At 36.2% G+C, this 13,119-nt stretch overlaps 1 protein-coding gene across 1 annotated transcript in view; it reads left to right on the top strand.

Moving 5' to 3' along the window:
• The window catches only part of LOC117407175 (WD repeat-containing protein 64-like), a 34,604-nt gene that overhangs the window by 14,183 nt on the left and 7,302 nt on the right, over positions 1-13,119 (top strand). The window contains exons 3-22 of the mRNA XM_059029568.1: positions 378-431; positions 1,094-1,177; positions 1,879-1,944; positions 2,523-2,753; positions 4,308-4,390; positions 5,426-5,518; positions 5,613-5,658; positions 6,477-6,523; positions 7,071-7,188; positions 7,505-7,574; positions 8,414-8,642; positions 8,729-8,834; positions 9,439-9,590; positions 9,755-9,857; positions 10,321-10,427; positions 10,514-10,593; positions 11,442-11,496; positions 11,623-11,668; positions 12,204-12,263; positions 12,640-12,802. Coding sequence (XP_058885551.1) covers positions 378-431; positions 1,094-1,177; positions 1,879-1,944; positions 2,523-2,753; positions 4,308-4,390; positions 5,426-5,518; positions 5,613-5,658; positions 6,477-6,523; positions 7,071-7,188; positions 7,505-7,574; positions 8,414-8,642; positions 8,729-8,834; positions 9,439-9,590; positions 9,755-9,857; positions 10,321-10,427; positions 10,514-10,593; positions 11,442-11,496; positions 11,623-11,668; positions 12,204-12,263; positions 12,640-12,802 — 1,993 coding nt within the window. The remainder of the gene's footprint in view (positions 1-377; positions 432-1,093; positions 1,178-1,878; positions 1,945-2,522; positions 2,754-4,307; positions 4,391-5,425; positions 5,519-5,612; positions 5,659-6,476; positions 6,524-7,070; positions 7,189-7,504; positions 7,575-8,413; positions 8,643-8,728; positions 8,835-9,438; positions 9,591-9,754; positions 9,858-10,320; positions 10,428-10,513; positions 10,594-11,441; positions 11,497-11,622; positions 11,669-12,203; positions 12,264-12,639; positions 12,803-13,119) is intronic.

Genomic DNA, 13,119 nt, shown 5'->3' on the forward strand with positions numbered 1-13,119 from the left:
GCAGAAATGTGCTATTGGTCAAGGAGGAAAGGAGAAAAAGTTGCATTTGTATTCATGCAGGTTTTTACCTTTGCCTTGTAGTGCTCAGAGTTTACTAACTGGCTGGTGAGTTAAAGATTGCACAAAGTGTTGGATTTGAGTGTGGTTGTTTTGCAAAATGAAAACTGGCATTGAGTTGTAGAAAATATTCCCTGTCAACATGATTTTTTTTTTCATTGTGCTTGTGATTTATTTGAATGTCTGCCTCCTTGAACAGCATGCATGTAGGTGTTATAAGATAAGAAGAAGTTGAGATCCAAACGACTGGATGAGCTCAAAGAATACTGAGGTGCACATGTAAAAATAGAATTTTAATGACACATTTTTGTTTTCAACAGATTGAAGAAAGAGTATCACTTGGAAATCTTGAGAAACTCAAGGCGGCTTTTGAGGTACATGTTTTCATGTTTTGCTTATATCAAGGGAAAAGGCACAGTTGGGCCAGTAAGAGACTCGTCCCTGCAGGGCAATGGAAGTATGGAATAATCATTCTCTGCCTGAACAGAGAGGCCTTGGGCTAGGTATTGCTTAGTATTGCTACACTCTGAATTACAGCAACCCCATAATAATGTAGACTGTTTATTTCTTGTTTCAAAAAAGGAAAAATGAGTTAGCCATGTGAGAGATGTGCGATATATACAAAAATAACAAAAAGAGACAATTTAAGCTATAACCCCCCTTTACTATCCTACGTTTGATTAGAGTTAATTTACTGTTATCCACCGAGGTAACTTGTTCTCTTTTAAATAAGTAATTAAAACAAATAATTTGGTGTCAAAAATTAACTTTAAAAAATAGTAAATATTGCTTGTGCAAAGCTGCATTTGGATGTTAATTTCATGTGTAATCTAAGCTGTTTGCAGGCCATTTGGGAATTCAATTAAAATAAAACCAAGACAAGAAAAGGTACTTACTTGTTAAGTTTAACAACCAATGTGAATCCCCTGTGCTATTAACCATCAGTGTACACTCCCGTTTTTCAATGCTTTTTTTTCACTGTTCATCTCAATGGAGTAGTTTTAACGAGTGCACCGCTTGCCTCCCTGTGCTTTAGGAATTTGAAAAGAATGGCAGGAGATCTTTGGATGAGGTCCACTTCAAGCGAATCATTAAGAAGTGCTTAGGACTACGTGGGACTGTACGTGTTGGAAACAGTAGCAAAATGCCAACAAATATAACTTTAGGTCATGGGAATGTTATTTGCCAGAGCAGACAAACTATAAACCTGTACTCAAATTTGACATTTTTACAGCATACTGCACTGGGTCGGATAATGGTTTTAATCAAGCCTTCTTATATTTGGCTAGTAGCTGACTTTAGGCAGGGGGTAGACCAAATGACAGCCCAGTACTGTGACCATAACCTTGGAATTTAAGCCATTCAATATCTATTACTTTGAAAGCACTGATTGACTGGCTTACACAACAAAAGCAGAACAAAAACTTCTCCTGTACTGCTACCTCTGCCGTTGCTCATACCAACCATTCAAACTCCTCAGCTGGTATTGTATTTGGGAATCACGGTTCCAGAGCTTTTTAATGCATGGGATATCAACTGCTTTATTAGAAAGAATAAAAGTCACGAATGATGGCTACAGTGGGAAAGAGGAATGCTGAACAGAAGGTAATGGAGATAGACTCTGAGAAAGGGCTGTGAATGTAATCATAAGAAAGGTATTTATTGTGACACACTTATTTTTATATGCATTTTATAAAGTAACTTTATCACTTGTAATATTATTCTGAGGAACCTCCAAAATAAAATTGCCCTTCACAGTTGAAAAATGTATATATTATGTTAATATTATGTCATCATGTGATATTCTTTTTTGATTATTAGTGTGATGAGCAAGTAGAAGAGTTGTTTAAGAAGATTGATTATTCTGCAAAGGGCAAAATTCAGTGGGTAAGATTCCATTTAAAAGATCAAAAGATTTTTGTGTTTAGCTAATTCTAGTAGTTTAACATTTTATTTAAAACATATTTTCTGTTAATTTTAAACATGTTTGTTTATAGTTTAGCTAATTTTCTATTTTAAATTACAGAAAAAAAGACTACAAGATGCGAATTAAAACGATTACTGCATATTATGTGTGTTGAATTTAAATGTGATTCTCTACAGTTGTCATTCACTAAACTTAAATTAAACTTAGAAACATCTGTCACTAATTTCATTCAGTACAATACTGATTTTTTTTGTTTTTTTGTTGCATAAACAGCATACTTACATACATTTTGTATTGCATACTGAAAGATGGCAGTATTAACACATTTAATTACACAATTTCTTAATGTTAGTTTAAATTTTTCATTGCTTGAACTGTTCCCTATATTGTGCTTCTTTATGGATTTGGTTTTTCATTTACATTTGTCGATGATTTTCTAATTGGATTTGATTCCAGACTTCTAAAACACCCTGGATTCATAGCTTGCTGCTTCACATTGCTAGTCATGACTGAAATGTCTACTGCTGTCCCCTAACAGAATGAGTTTTGCACGTACATGCAGTTGGAGTATGCAGAGAAGGAAGAGTCTGACACCCGGAAGAAAGAGATCACCTTTGCAGTTCCTGCGACTATAAGAGAAATATCTCATGGGGACCCTGTTCTCAATATCCGCTCAACACCTGACAACACATTTATAACTGTAAGAGAGGACGGGAACATCAACTACTGGTGTCCCCAGCTAAAGCTAAAGAGAAGCAAGACTGTCTTTGTAAGTATACAGCCAACAGCAGTGAACAATGACAACTCGTCAAAAGGGTTGCCTATCAGGGGAGGAGTATGAAGCATTGTTTTCCAAGGGTTGCTTGGGGCAGTGGCCCCCATGAAATTAGGAGTACTGACTGAGTACTCCCACCCAATGAATCCAAAACAAATTGAAATGTTCTTCTTCTAAAAGCACTGTCTTTTGTTGTATGGTAACACAGTAAATTTGAAATAGAAATTCTAAATGTATCATAGAACTGCTGTCAAGATTGTATGTGTTACATTCTAAATCACCCCACGGTCCTAACAGCAGCATTCATGTAAACAAAATGATCGCCTAGCCTGGAGGAACATTGCTTTGTCATGTTTCAGGGTCTTTTGGGAGAAAATATTTCTGTATGTGCTCCCCTGAAACCATATAGCTGCCCCCAAGGGTCACAAGATCCCAGTTTGGGAACCACTGCCGTAGGGTTAATTTCCTGTTTTTATAAGAAGTATGGGAGAAAGCTATCATGTCTTACAACAGTGATAGCACTGTTTCCAGGTGTACACCATAACATACTTTACTGTCTTCATCCCAGTTTCAGTGCAGCTCTGTCACAGCCATGAATGCTGTCAGATCCAGCAAGGCACTTCATTGGCAGGAAACAAACATATCAATGCAAAGGTTACATTTTTAAATCATAGTCCATTAAAGTTAATTACGTTCTTTAAAGCTTATTTCTTGTGAAGGTCTGATGCCCCATGGGTGCTAAAGAAATCCACATCATGCAAACAGGTGCTTTGTTTTTAAAACAGAATATTCTGAAGTAATATAAGAGCACCTACTTGTTATTCCTGAGGTCAACTGCATCATCAGTGCGATGTAGGTTCAGACTGGATATTGAATCCATTGATTTTCAAAGGGCCTCAGTGACCCATTTATTATAGGGTAGCAACTGGTTAGTTAAAAAGCAGGAATAGAGTGTAAGATGGTTTAAAGGCAGGCTGGGAGTCTTTGACTAAATAACTCATTTATAAGGTCATCGAAGGACCCTAGGAAACAGAAGTAAGGAAAGAGGTCCTAATTCAAATGCTTCTCTCAATAGCCTTAATGGGAGGCCTACATAGGAAATGGCAGTGTACTACAAGTAACATTAATGACATTGTTTTATTTGAATTGCAGATTTTAATACTGATGTTGGGTTAATTATCAGCAGCCACACAGCGCTAGGCATGTCCATTCATTATGCACCATCCATATCCCACGAAATAAATAAGTCACAGAGGTCATTGTCATACTGGTACACTCGTTTTCAACATTGATCCAATATGGATACACTTTTGTACAGTTAGTGAGTTAGGTAAACACTTGGTTCCTATATGTATGTGCATATTTATTATCATAAGGCTTATTTAGCAACCAGTGTAGATGCTATGAAGTTGTATATATAAGGTAATAGCTACAAATACTGGAATACATAGTTCTAGTTTATGTAATTTGGAACTGGAAATACGTTGTACTCTTTCAGATATGCATTTTCATTAAAGATATTCAGGCTTTTATTTTCTTTTTCTGCAGGACAGACCAACAAACAGAAAACCAAAGTGGGTAACTGATTTTACCACCATGCCACCATACAACAAGCTCATTCTGGGAACAGGGTATGCTTTTACTTGTGACTTGTTATTATAATGTATGTGTGATTATGTGACCTATGTCAGGTGTTACTCAAGTGGATAAACAGCCTCAGTACATGTGACTTATTTATTAAAAACAATGGGCAAACATGTAAACTCATAACAGTAGAGATGTTTAAAATAGCATTTTTTGGAAGTGAAAATAAATTTAAAGACACATTTTTAAACTCTATTACATTTATTTGGCAAATTTAGTCACATCACACAGGGCCATTGGGAAGTGCTCAATAATATTTATCTGTAGGGTTCCTGAAATAATTTTTAATCCAGAGACCTCAGATGAAAAAGTTGACCCTGGCACTATCGGAAAAACTGAAATTGTATGTATAGTTTTTTGATAAGATGTTTGACAGTGAAACAGAGTACTCCAACTTTAATATAATGTCTTTCAAAAATGGTCACAGGAGATGGAAGTTTCCAAATAAAAATCACTTCTTAATTTAAATAATTAATCCGGTGTTAACAATAAACATGTTGTAGAAACCTTTAAAAAAGTGCTTAGCTTCAAAATGAATTAAAATATAACCCTAAAAACTGCCCTGCTAGCATGTCCCATACTTGTCTGGTAGGTGACCTCACACAAACTCATTATCTTCAACTTTTATACTGTGCATTGCACGTAATTAATTCATTTCTTCATTCCTACCAGTGCCTTAACAAAAGTGTCTCAGCCCTGCATTCCTCAATGGAACCCACAACCCCCACATTACCTATTTAACTAACTATAAGTTATATTAACAAACTCCTTATATAAACACATACATATATACAGTATTGTGGGACAGAAGATTTCCACCACCTCCACCCTTTTCTTCATCACTCCAGTGCTAATTATACAATATTTATAAATGAGATTACAGTAGATAATTAACTATTTTTCAGAAAACCTCTTTGTAATGATAGATGTATTTACTTATTTATGTATTCATTAATTCATTCAAAATAGTGTTTGAACAAAAGTTATGATTTATACACTAATCAAATTGTGTTCAAATGCAGAGACAGAGAAATCCAACTATATGAGCTGTCCTCTCTAGAGCCATACTGTCAAGTCAGTGGATTGGAGACTGTTCCTCTAAGGTTAAACTACTGGTGAGGAACTACAAAACTTTTCTGCAAAATTCATAGCATTAATGTACACATGAACAATATAAAAAAATATGATGTTGTTGTTTCGTTTGTGCAGTTCCACAGGCCTTGATGAATGCATGATTCTTTATGGAGATGACCAGGTAATGATCCTGTTTATCCTTTAAAGTGTCCTTTAAAGATCTTACCTTGATTTAAGAGGGCACACATATTCCATGTGTTAGTAAATCCAGAGCTGCTATCTCCTATCTCATGAACCGTTTGAGGTACGGACTTCATATTGTAGCGTTATGAAAACTTCTCAGGCAAAATGGAACATTTACAGATGTGACCTGGAGTAATATGGCTGGCATGTTGTGGTCATGAGACTTTGTGGTTTCAAGATGAAGAACAAATGCTTTTGAGATGTCTTTACATTCGCTGAATATATAACTGCATTCAGTTATTCTGTAGGTCAAGTTTGATTACTGGTATCATTCAATAAAAATGAACCCATGGCGCACTTTAAAAAACAAAAAAATGATATTGACGGGGCAACCTTGTCATTGACCAAATATGTCTGCCATACTTAGGGGTCTTTTAAAGGTTTTACATGATAGAGACAGCAGACTGAGATTGTGTCTTCATACTGTACTTGGTACACAGCTGTATTCTGTGATCCATTATGGGTATTGCAACCAACTGTTTTTCCATTGAACTGCCTCATCATTGTAACCTATTGCCCTTCCCCTTTTTTCTCAGCACTTAAAAACATTAGTTTGCATTGTAAATAATGGATGTTAAAATTGAAATAAATGGTCCCATATCACTTTTTTATTTGATACTAGTTTTTTTCTTAAATGATAGGATTCTGAACAGTAGACTAGACAGGCAGGCGATTGATAAAAATGCATCCATTCTCAAAGTGCATATCATCCATATTGTTTGTGTTTATTGATTGTCAAACAATTTCATATTCCAGGGATCAGTGAACATTTTAATAATGACTTCAGTTGGAGAGACATTAAGGTGTGTAAAACATATTAAGCTTAACCTTATCATAGAATGCACCTAGTTAATGAATGCATTAGATGAAATGAGTGATAGTCTTTAAAATCCATCTTACATTATATTAACTATTGCAACTATTACTGGTCCTTCTGTTGTGCCGGTGATCTTTTGGTTTCGGGAGTGGGTTGACCTATAGCATAGAATGCAAAGAAATGGATTATAAGACCTTGGCTTTTACTTTTTTTTAATAGACAGGGTCCTATTTAGAAGCAAGGCAAAGTAACATTTTCAGATGGTTTAAATCTAGCAAGAAATAACGTAGTTGCAGGAAGGACCAATACAAAGAAGGTTCTGAGTAGTTTCTTTCTAGTTAAATACAGTTAAAAAGGTATAACAATTGTCTTTTCGCTATATTATCACGTGTTGATAACCATACAATAAATAGCTCCACTTGCTAATCCTCTTTGCTATGAATGTAGACTTTTTGGAAATGTGCAGTACACTGGAAATAAGGACCTGAAGTGTAGAATTCTCTTGTTCTAATTAATTGACTTTCAATTGGCAGAACATGGAAGAAGCTACCAAAAGTTGAAAACGTACCTAACATTGGAATAGAAAACGCTGTTCTTTCTCCCAACATAATATACATGCGGTGGAAGGTACACGAAGACTGGGTAACTCAGGTAATACCTCAACCACACTAAAGAGAAACTAGTTCAATTATTTGACAAACGGTTCCACTAGTAATCTTTATCAATGTACTTGTATACAGCATATTTTATGAGTGTTTTATAGGTCTGCATAATATCCATGCAATGGCATGCAAGTTCTGAAGCTCTTGTACATCTCTTGTACCATGCTTGCTATTCATTAAGATCATTACTGACAGTTATTGACAGTAACATTCGATGTTGAAATGGGAAGAACAGAATTGTAATCCAATTCGAATGATTCTTGAATTTAAATTTCTTTTAATGTTCAACTTGCCTTTTATTACAGCTAAACTATTATGATTCCATCCGATCTGTTATCTCTGCCTCTAACCACGAGTCTACCGCTTTAGTTATAGGTATGTTTTGTTTTTTTTTGTTTTTTTTATTTTGTTCATTCTAGTTGATCTTAAACCAATATCAAATTTTTCTAATATTTCATTTCTGACTTTAATATATTTCTGATCATTATTTGCCATGCTTAAGAACTATTCTAGCAATACATGCTTCTGAAAAGGGGGGTTTGTGGTGATTAGCATATTAGCTGCATTGGGCAGCACTAATATGTGTGACACTGCTTCAGCTGTTGGCTTCACTGCACAGCGCAATGCTAATATGCTTCACCATCTCACTTCCCCATGGTCAGCCTTGGAATCTTAAACTGGAATAAATTGGAAATGTATCCACAAAAAATAATCTCCACAGGAACAGCAGTACTTGTACAATATATACACACAATAGGGTATTAAACAGGTAATAAATAAAAGATTAGGAACATGACAGAAAGTATCCCTTTAAAGGTTTAAAGGTTGAATTTCATTCCCTACCCTTAATTAGCATCAAATCCCATTATCATACATGTACTGGTAGATTGTGCAGTTGAACTGTTAACCCTTAATATACACAGTCTCTGGAAGTATACCACTCCAGAGCAGCCCCTTCTGATATTATTTAAGACTTTGTCTAGATATAACTATGCTTAGGTTAGCAAACACCTCTATCAGCTCTATACTATACTATAGAGGAGGTAAAACCTTCTGTACAACTGACCACTTGACCACCAGTTTGAACTCCTTCTTGTAACCTGAAATAAGGACATCAAAGATTGGTTCATCAGCTAACAGTCAGATACAGACAACAGTAACAGAAAAGTAAAAACGACCTAAAAACATGGAACAAAAATGTGTTGTTTTCAAAGGTTGTACCCTAGGAACCACTAACTTAGAACAACAGATGAAAGAAATCAAGGACATCTGGAAAGAGGGAAAGGGAAAAAGGGGACCTCCACTGAGGAGAGCAGACAGTGATCAGACTGTGTTTCGAATCCACAAGGGAGTGAAAAGCTTTGATTTTTGTAAAGACCACAACCTAATAGTGACCGGCGGAATGGACAGGATTATTAGGATGTGGAATCCATATGTACCCGGGTAAGGAGCAGAACATCAAAGTTTCTTCAATGCACTTGACATGTGTTTCAGTCAACCTCTTAAAGGAAGACTTTACTTGATTATAGGAAACCAACAGGAATGCTGAAAGGCCATTGTGCACCAGTCTTTCATCTGCACATCTCCACAGAGGACAACAGAATCTTCTCCGTCTCCACCGACAATACTGTCAAGGTTAGTTCACTGGTTCCTGTTGGTTCTGATCTGTATATGAACTCACCAAGGTTATACTTGGTAGTATCCTTTCATAGGAGGCTGTGTGGTCCAGTGGTTAAAGAAAAGGGCTTGTAACCAGGAGGTCCCAGGTTCAAATCCCACCTCAGCCACTGACTCATTGTGTGACCCTGAGCAAGTCACTTAACCTCCTTGTGCTCCGTCTTTCGGGTGAGACGTAGTTGTAAGTGACTCTGCAGCTGATGCATAGTTCACACACCCTAGTCTCTGTAAGTCGCCTTGGATAAAGGCGTCTGCTAAATAAACACATAATAATACCTTGTAAGAAGAGAACAGCATTAAAATATACATATATTTTCTATCTATATATGTGCTGTGATTAGACTTGGCTTCAGCAGGTTTATCGAATGCAGGTAATTTTTGGGAATGGGAGATTAGCCTACTGAGAAATCCATTCCAAAGTGATTTAGTTGCTGTTACCTGCATTCGATAAACCTGCTGAAGCCCAGGTATTTTTAACTGTCTGTAAATCATAAGAATATTTGTTGTTATTTTTGAACATTTAAATTGTAAAAATGACTTAAATTTAAGTTTTGTATTGCAGATTTGGGACCTTCAAGATCAGTCCTGTCTGTTTTCAGCTGATGCCAAAGCCAGCCGAATTCGAGGGGATGTCTCGGCCTGTCTTTATGCACCAGCCGTTAAATCTCTTTACATTGCTACGGATTCTATAGCTCTTCTGCCATTGAGGATGAAGTGGGTAGTCTCTATTATTTTGACTACAGATTAGTAAACTTTATTCTAAATCATGGAATTTCAGACAACACCCATCAAGTACATCACCTATTACATTTATATATATTTAATGCAAGTGTATACTGCAAATTACACACAGAGCAATTGTATTTTTTACATTCTAGGCCTCAGACTCAACCTCACCTGATTGTTTCCCATAAAGAGCCAGTTCTGTGCTGTGCCTACAACAAGGAGTTCAAACAAGTGGTCAGCTGTACAGAAGGATCTGTAAGTAGACATTGTGTTGCTTTTTAATCACTATTTATTGACCCTTCAACATTACAATGATTAATAACACTAATGAGCTGTTAGAATTGAATACAGCCACAATAACAGCAACGAGACTGATTTTCAAAACTTAATACAGGATGTGGATTTGGAGTAAATATACTCATTTCAGAAGTCTTCATGAGCATATATTATGAATGTTTGGTCATACTTATCATAATTACTTTGCTGTCCATGCATAAATATGCTTTTACTATGCATCGAAAGACATTACCAGAATTACTGACTAGTTCAGAAAAATAAACCCATACCATCACAGCTGATCAGTCACTGGTAATTTCCTCCTGTCGGGTACCATTGTTGAAACATTTAACTTTAGAGGTAATGTAGTAAAACAGAAAATGACTATATTAAGTTGTCTTTCCTTGTTGTGTTTCCTAAGTGACTTTTGTATTCTTTAAAGGTAGTGAAAGTGTGGGATTATGAGACTGGAAGGCAAGTGTTCGAGTTCTGTGGTGCCCATGGCGATTCCTCTATAACCTGTATGACCTTTGACATGAGTGGTAGAAGGTATGTCTGTGTTTTTATTGAGAGCACATTTTTGAAAAATATTCAATAAGCACTGGCATGCCCAGTAATGTCTAATTATCTTCCAGGCTTGTAACTGGTGGAAGGGATGGGTGCCTAAAAATTTGGAATTACAACAATGGTCACTGTTTGCGCACTTTAAAAAAGGGTATGTTGGTTTATTTTATAATACAGCACATACTATACAACAGTAAGTTTAGAGAAATATTTTATTCTGTAAACTGTACATTAATATTACAGGGTTTGCAATTGAGCTCAGAACTATTGTTCAAATATTGGGCTAGCAGTCACTTTAGACATAAATTGAAGACTAGGTAACCTAAAGGATTTTCTAAAGGTCACCTCCCTTTGGATGTTCTCTTCGGTACTACAGTACTCAATTCTATTGCTGGCATTACACAGTACTGTAGCTCTGCTTAGTTATTTGCCCATTTCTTGCCATCCCTGTTGATATTCAAACGTCTGCAGATATACAAGTCTATTGTCCTTTATTGTTTGGGCAGCAGCAGTAGTTTATTTTCATTTCAGCACATATATTCTTACTTTGTTGTTGCTTCACGCACTCTGGTTTCGCTTCTATTTAAGTCTGCTATTGCTAACTCAGCACAGAGTAGAGTACAATGTGAGGACATACATTACAGGGACATTTAGAACAAAAGGTTAGAAGCATTTGTGTTACACCAGGAATAATACATTGGTAGAATAGTTCGGCAGGTGATGGATTTAACAGCATCCTCTCATGGCTGTACAGTATTTGTTATGTTTTATACTATTGCTCCCAGGGCCCAGTTACAATACTAACATATTACTTTGAAGGAACTCTAGAAGAACCAGTAGCAGAATACAGCATTATCAGCGACACAATGGATATTGCACACTGGTTGTGATATGGTTCTTAACACTGTGTTCTATATGTTAAACTGTTGGTACCATTCTACCAGTGACTCATGCAGTACCATTGGCGCTGCTGGAGTACCTTTGTTCTTATCTTCCCAGAAGGTAAAAGTGATGAAGTCTGTGACTGCATTTACGTGGCAATGAACAGAAACACGTAAGTGTTTTAGTGTTTCTCCTCCTTGTAGGCTTCTTAGATGTTTTTTGATGGCTGCACTTGCTTCACTATCAAGTTGCAACCCTTATTTGATAATACAGAAATTTCACTTTATATCTTCATCAGGTATGTCATGGCTGTTGGCTGGGATCGTAAAATTGACATATATTTTGTAAGTATTGTGGGTTATAATAATGTAGCTGAAATAAACACAAAGAATTTGTTGTTTTGCCTGTTTTGGCCGTCCCGTTTTTGAGGTGCCACTTATTGATTATTAAAATACTTTGCCTGTTTAAGAGGCAGTGATTATGTATCTAGAGATACCAAGAAGTTTAGTAAACAAAGTTCTGATTGGGGTTAAATGGGCAATATATGCCCTAAAACCAGTCAGGTGCAATTCTTAGAAAACGGATAGTTCTGGAGTACCACTTCACTTGTGAGACAGCTTTCCCATTAAAATCCCTTGACTATATTTGATAATCTATTCAGGGATACCAATATATACTGTGAGTAACTGAGTTAAATGGATACCAAATTGTCACATCCTCAGCACCACAAATCAGCAGAGAAGTCATCTGGATAGTTTTGGCATGACTTCAGAAATACTCCAGACTGTCCTTCATTCCTTCATGACATGGTATCCAGAGCTGTATTAACTATGTAACACGAATTTGCTCATTTATTCATTCATTTTTCATTTACCATAGGATTCAATAGATGCCTTTCATCACATTCAGAATCCTCAACCACACTGGCAGGATGACCTGGTAAATTCAAAAAGAAAACATGATAATGTTATACTTGCAATGTTACTAGTTATTTTAATACAATTCTAACACTTGTAATATTTCTATGAATGTTGAGAAGCTAAAAATATACATATCCATAACTATAAAAACAGTCAATGGTAGAATATGTAGCAATAATAAAATAAACTTCTTTGGCAACATTTCGATTAGTCTTTGAATACAACTGAGCAGGAACAGTCGACCTTGCAGAAGCATGACTACAGTAATTTTGTTTATCACAGCCACGGTCTCTATATTTCCTTACTTGATGTTGATATACTGTGGTGATACATGGTCACAGATGAGAAACTGCAGCTCTCCACACTGACATTGATGACATATCTTCCTTCCCTAGAGACGTGGCCACACAGAAGATATTCTGTGTGTTGCCCAGTGCCCTCCAACTCTGCTAGCTACTTCAAGTTATAATGGAGAAATCATTGTGTGGAACATGATCTCTGGACATGCATACTGCCGTCTGTATACTCCTACACCACCTGAGTGCAGTGATGGGAAAGGTAGGGTTTTTTAAATTATTGTTAACGTCATGAAGGTGTATTACTCACATTTAGGAACTGCATCACAAGACGTGGGCAAAATATCTAATGTTACACAACTAGCAAGGAACAACAAAGAAACAATAGCAATGATTATCTTTTCAATAACTCTGAGTAGCTCCTGCTGAAATTCCTCAGATAATGTGTTTACATTCATTTACAATGAACTCTTTGTTTAGGTGCTAGGAGCACCTCTTGAGTAGTAGTTTCCAGACAATACGTAACACAGGCGAGATCAGTAAAGTATTTGTTTACGTTTAGGAACCAGCGTCATTTGG

This window comes from Acipenser ruthenus, chromosome 8 (genome assembly GCF_902713425.1).
Source record: "Acipenser ruthenus chromosome 8, fAciRut3.2 maternal haplotype, whole genome shotgun sequence".
NCBI classification, from domain to species: domain Eukaryota; kingdom Metazoa; phylum Chordata; class Actinopteri; order Acipenseriformes; family Acipenseridae; genus Acipenser; species Acipenser ruthenus.